General features: G+C 49.8%; 1 protein-coding gene across 1 annotated transcript in view; it reads right to left on the reverse strand.

The window, feature by feature from the left end:
* SLC2A9 (solute carrier family 2 (facilitated glucose transporter), member 9) overlaps positions 1–6,568 on the reverse strand; it is a 176,432-nt gene that overhangs the window by 66,904 nt on the left and 102,960 nt on the right. The window contains exon 3 of the mRNA XM_015421182.1: positions 5,790–5,888. Coding sequence (XP_015276668.1) covers positions 5,790–5,888 — 99 coding nt within the window. The remainder of the gene's footprint in view (positions 1–5,789; positions 5,889–6,568) is intronic.

The following is a 6,568-nucleotide window of genomic DNA, read 5'->3' on the forward strand; positions in this document are numbered from 1 at the left end:
ACCCACCCACCCTGAGCCCTGCCATCCCCGAGATCCACCTGCCAAATCTCCAGGTTTTTCCTAATGTGGGGTTGGCACTGCTGGCCCACCCACAACCAGCAGGGTGTTCCCCTAAATTGACAATGAGGCTATAATATTATAGCTTTGTTGCCCATTTAAGTGAGCGGAGAAGAGCTACCTGCTCAAAGGAGGGTTTACAGCCACGTAAACCCCAACAATTTCTCGGTTTTATGCCCTCAAGGTGAAAACGAAGCGCTTGCCTCGGCCTTCGCTTTGAAGGAGGAGGCTTAGTCCCTACGCACGGCCAACTCTCACTGGATAAACTGTTCAAGCCTGTAATGGTTCAACCTAAGAGCAAAGGGCAAGCAGCAAAGACCAAAGGTGTGCAATAAACGCCACTCGACTGTGACTAATCCCAGCATTTCGCAACCTCATTACGTGTGACCATCAGCCAGAGCCCTGAAGGGCTCTCCTGAGAAGAGTTTTCTCACTGTAATTGCTCTGAGGGGAAGTGTTCTCACAACAGAGCATCATCAGGGAAAGGAACCCTGGCAATCTGCTTGTTTCTGGAGATCATTCATTCCTCCCACCTCCGAGGGATGTCCCTTGATTTTGGCAGTTATTTCCACATTCCTGCCACTTCACGCTCAAGGTACCGATCTGGGAAAGCAATGTGTGCTTTTTGCAATTCAAAACGAAATCACTCATGTCCATTCTGAGCGTACCACTTCCTCAGTGAGTAGAATCCTGCATATTCATAAGTGTCTCTCTAAACAGCATCATGAACATCTGAACATTTCTGGGTACCACTTCTAGAACAAAGTATCCTCCCAGATGCGGACTTCATTTCTACAGAGACTGGCAGCATTCTTGATTATTATTACGGGCAATTTTATTTTATTTTTTTAATTTAGTCATTGTTTTTTGTAGTCTGCTGTTCTCACTGGGACTCAAGGCAGATTACACAGAGTAAGTCAATTGAAAAGGCAGGACATCCAATAAACCATGCAATGGGATTGGATTGCAGAAATCTGGAACCAACCAGGAGTCTAAAAACAGAACCGAAGCAAAAAATATGTATTAACGTGGCATGTTAAATGATGCAAAAATTACATAGTAGGACCCTACTTATAGCAACAGGCAGTATGATCCTATACACAGCAGTACAGCCCACGTTCAGGAACTCATGAAACTGCCTTATACTGGATCAGACCACCCGTCCATCAGGGTCAGAATTGTCTGCTCAGGCTGGCAGCTGCTCTCCAGGGCCTCAGGCAGAGGTCTTTCACATCACCTGCTGCCTGGTCCTCTTAACTGGAGCTGCTGGGGATTGAACCTGGGTCCTTTTGCACACCAAGTGGATGCTCGACCACTGACCCACAGCCCCTCCATTACTGAACCATTACTTCATTACTGAACCAGTTTTGTTACAGCACAGCCCCTGTGCAGAAAGACCCTCTTGAATAATTCAGTTTTGCATGGTTTGCAGGAAGCCAGAAGAATGGGTGCCCTCCTGACCTTCTCCGCCAGGCCATTCCACAAGGCGGGAGCCACAACAGAGGAAGCGCCTGTACAGGCAGTTGTCGATTTTGCCCATTTGCAGGTTGGCCCTGGCACAGCATAGGGTGAGAGGCGATGCCACAGACAGGAGAACAGCCAAGTTTTCACAGCAGCACCAGCGAGTCACAGACAACTGTGGTGTCCTGAGGGCTGTCTAAGAAAGTGAAAGAGAATGCCATCCGCCTCATCAATGTCTGCCGTACCTCAATTTTTGTCAGGGCCTAAAGGCTGGGTTTGCACTGTAGGCATTTCCCAGGGCTCCAGGATCCTGTTTCATGAAACGGATCCCTCACTCAGACGGCAAAGGCAACAACAACTGCAGCTGAAAGGAGAGCTGCCAACTGCCTGTCCCTTCTGTGGAGGCTTAAAGGGATGTCCTTTACTAGATGAGGCTTCTTTACTTCCACGCCATGAAACCATGAGCCTCTGTCAAAGCCTGTGGGAAACCCTCACTGCAGCTGTTGGGTGAAAACTGGAGGAAACGTCGTCACAAACGCTTCTTCTTTGCCACTCATATCAACAGGAACACAAATGCCTCCCCCCACAGCCATTTTGAAAAGCCTTGACCTGAACACAAAGGTGACCTTTCCTTGGGCCTCTCTGCCCCAGAAGCCGCCCCGTGCTCCTCCGCCAGGAACCCCCCCCCCCCGAGTCTTGTTCTCCTTCAGTCTTTCAGAGTAGTCGCCCACTACATATCACGTTTTACGTGAGTCCTTCTCCAGTCTGCCACAGGGACTTTTAGTCAGACATCAACTATGTAGTCCTCCTGATGGAAATTCAGTTCCTACACCCGCTGTAGCCACATGCGGGGGGGGGGGGGTGCAGGTTGGCCCCTGCCAAAAGCCCTGCTCAGACAAGCGAGGCTCTCCTGGCGCAACACAGGGTGAGAGGCGATGCCACAGACAGGAAAACAGCCAAGTTTTCACAGCAGCACCAGCGAGTCACTGAGGGCTGTCTAAGAAAGTGAAAGAGAATGCCATCCGCCTCATCAATGTCTGCCGTACCTCAATTTTTGTCAGGGCCTAAAGGCTGGGTTTGCACTGTAGGCATTTCCCAGGGCTCCAGGATCCTGTTTCATGAAACGGATCCCTCACTCAGACGGCAAAGGCAACAACAACTGCAGCTGAAAGGAGAGCTGCCAACTGCCTGTCCCTTCTGTGGAGGCTTAAAGGGATGTCCTTTACTAGATGAGGCTTCTTTACTTCCACGCCATGAAACCATGAGCCTCTGTCAAAGCCTGTGGGAAACCCTCACTGCAGCTGTTGGGTGAAATCTGGGGGAAACGAGTGTCGTCACAAACGCTTCTTGTTTGCCACTCATATCAATGGGAACAGAAATGCCTCCCCCCTCCCACAGCCATTTTGAAAAGCCTTGACCTGAACACAAAGGTGACCTTTCCTTGGGCCTCTCTGCCCCAGAAGCCGCCCCGTGCTCCTCCGCCAGGAACCCCCCCCCCCCGAGTCTTGTTCTCCTTCAGTCTTTCAGAGTAGTCGCCCACTACATATCACGTTTTACGTGAGTCCTTCTCCAGTCTGCCACAGGGACTTTTAGTCAGACATCAACTATGTAGTCCTCCTGATGGAAATTCAGTTCCTACACCTGCTGTAGCCACATGCGGGGGGGCTCAGATTAAAGTCCTTTGCGACCGATATCTCGGGACCCCCCCCCCCCAGTCTTATTCTCTCTGTCTTTCAGAGTAGTCGCCTCACTACATATCATGTTTTACGTGAGTCCTTCTCCAGTCTACCACAGGGACTTTTAGTCAGACATCAACTATGTAGTCCTCCTGATGGAAATTCAGTTCCTACACCTGCTGTAGCCACATGCGGGGGGGCTCAGATTAAAGTCCTTTGCGACCGATATCTTGCACACGAAGTACCGGGTGAACTCCTGTCATCTCCAGTGACTGGAAACTCCAGTAAGTCCTCTAAAAAAGCTCCAAAGTTGGTGAGATTCAGGGAGCCCTGAAAATCTCAAGGAAAAATGGTAACATGTATGCAAATATTATGCTGGAACGAGACATCTGGCTAGATATTTTAAACTGTATTGCTCTTTCATAAAACTTTTTAAAAAACAATAAACCTTGTCCAATTGGGCAACCAGAAAAAAAGAAGATAAAAGCGATAGTTCCCAAGGCTGCAGTGACACAATTTGGATCAGAACTGCAGCCGGCAGGAAGCTCGGGCTTCTTCCCCCACTCACACTGTTTTCCGGACCCAAACAGTCCCCAAGGGGGCGCCACTAGGGGCAAAGAGCACCCCTCCAGGAAAGCAACACCGGATGGGCAGAATCAGGGCACCAACCACATAATTGAAGCAAAATCCTGGTCCAAACTGAGTTCCCAGTGTCAGAGCCCCTAGAGAAATCAGTTCCCAATAACAGCCATTCAGAAGAATTAGTTTTAGTTTTATTATTACAGTCCTAAGACCAACATACAGAGTAAGCATAATATGTAAGGGATATACAAAAGCATAATATGTCATAATATACAAAAATAGAAATCTGAATTTAAGAACTTTTAAAATGTGATTCCCGCAGTCTAAGAATTAATGCACATAACTCAGCGACTGAATGTGTAATCTCTGCATTCATATCTGATAGGAGCAAGTGAAGCCTTGCTTTGTTTGTGTTAATGTGACCAAGTGTCCTATCAACTAATGGGGTAATAATTTTAAGACGAGCCTCCCTGTAAAATGGACAGCTGAAGAACATATGCTCTACCGATTCAACCTCGCTTAAAAGACATGAGCATAACCTTTTAGAGTAGGGTTTTTTGTGGTACCTGTCTTGAATAACCGCAGATGGAAGGGCAGAACATCTAGCTAGGGCAAATGCCCTTCTAGAATTCTTTCCCTCCACTGAAGTCAAATATACTGCCGGCTCAATGGTGCTTTTGATATTTAACAACACCCCAAGTTTGGAAGCCTTAGAGATGTCATTCAGAAGAATTAAAGTTTATTGAGACATTGACAGGATCCAGACTCTTAACAATTCTTTGTTAGAACTGAGGCCAAGCAGGCAAAGCAAGCAATTATACTTAAATCAAACAGGACATTAATGGCCCTGGGCCAATCACAGCTAAGCAAAAGTCTGCCCGAATAACGGCATATAATTCTTAAGGGAAAATTCAGTCCCAGCAGGTCCAGCTGTGACCTGACATCTTTTCACACCAGCACAATCAAATGTCACTCAGGCGGCAAATGCTGCCTCCATTTCACATCACGAAGCCAACTTCACTCCTGGGGCCCTTCTGTCCTGGCCAGACACATCCATTTCTCACCTGATGCCGCTTTTCAGGTTCTTTCAACATCCTGCCTGAAGAAGAGTTCTAGTGAAGCTGAAAGCTTGCCTGCTATGTCTGTGATTTTTACTATGCCGCACCTAGGGTTGCCAGACTCAGATTCAGAAATTCCTGGAGACTTGGCGGTGGAGCCCGGGGAGGACAGGGACCTCGGTGGGGTACAAGGCCAGAGAGCCCACCCTCCAAAAGCAGCCATTTTCTCCAGGGGAACTGATCTCTGTAGTCTGGTGACCAGCTGTAATTCTGGAAGATCTCCAGGCCCCATCTGGAGGCTGGCAACCTGGCTGTACCATTACAATCCAACCACAGACCTATGTTAAGAACTAGAACTTATTTGCATGTCAGAGTGGCCCCATGTTCACGCATCACAGCAGTGTGTATAAGCACCACGAAGAAGCATGTTCTATGTGGCCTGGGTACACTTGCGGAGTTTAAGTTCTTAGGGAACAATTGGAATGTGCAACGTTACTGGTTTGTATCCTGGCCCAGCCTGAAGGCCCCCGACATCCAAGCGAGGGGATGGCCCCATGGCCCAAAGGCAGTTGAGTGGAGGGGCAGGAGGCCGGCTACCACAGCGGTACCTGCTCCACGTTTCATATTTGCAACTGCCCTCAACCGCAGAGCCACATTTACTTCCACCCTGCTATGAGGCCTTCACCTCAGGGAGGTGTGCCAGTTTCTGCTCCTCTGGTGGCCACTGTTTCAAGGTGGAAGCCACCTGCCAACCCCACTGTCCTGAAATACGGGGCAGATGTCGTAGTGGGGGACAGTGCTTGGAAGAGCCACGGGTGGCTCCCAGGACACAGAATGAGCATCGCCAAGTCACCATCTCCCACCCTATCCGTTTCTCAATTTGTTTACAATGGCAGCTGCTCTGTGGCTGTGCACAGCTCTTCTGGGCAGAGATGCTGGGAAGTTGTTCACTCACCACGGCTGGCGCATTGACTACTGACAGATTGTAGCCGTACAAGAAAGAGGATCCCAAGGCCCCGGCCAGGGCAGCCACCATGAGACTCGCAGACCAGTCCTGAAATGGAATCAAGACAGAAATACGGTCAGTCAAAGAGGGGAAAGCAGACTGGACTGGAACAAAGCACAAACCACACAGGCGTGGGCATGCTGAAATCAAAATATTGCTAGAGTTTATTATATTCGCATCCTGACTTCCTGCCCTCACAAGGTCCACTAGGGAGCCTAACAAATGGGCATTTGTTGCGCTCAAACCATACAGGTCTTTGAAGGTCAAAACCAGCACCTTGAATGGTGCCCAGAAACAAATTGGGAGCCGGGGTAGATGGGCCAAAATTGGTCTGATAGGGTCCCTACAACCAGGGGTCATTTCGTAGAAAAAGAGCTAGGGGAACTCATTAGTATAACTCATTAGCATATGCCACACCCCCTGACATCACCGGAAGTGTGTCATAAGGCCACACCCCCTGACATCACCAGAAGTGTGTCATAAGGCCACACACCCTGCCCCCAACGGTCCCGGCTGCCACCACCGGCCTTGCAGCTCCACTGCCGAGCCCCATGAGGGGCCCGGCAGTGGACCTGCAAGGCCGGCGGGAGTGCAAGGAAGCCCCGCGAAGGCCCTCCCTGGCCCCAGGCAGGCAGGGGTGGGGAGAGGCAGGGAGGAAGCAACTTACCCTCCCTCTTCTCCTGCCTCCTCCTGGCTGAATGAGGGCCGGAAGCAGGGCGGCCGGAAGC

Source organism: Gekko japonicus, unplaced genomic scaffold (genome assembly GCF_001447785.1).
Source record: "Gekko japonicus isolate JY-2015 unplaced genomic scaffold, Gekko_japonicus_V1.1 scaffold91, whole genome shotgun sequence".
NCBI lineage: Eukaryota > Metazoa > Chordata > Lepidosauria > Squamata > Gekkonidae > Gekko > Gekko japonicus.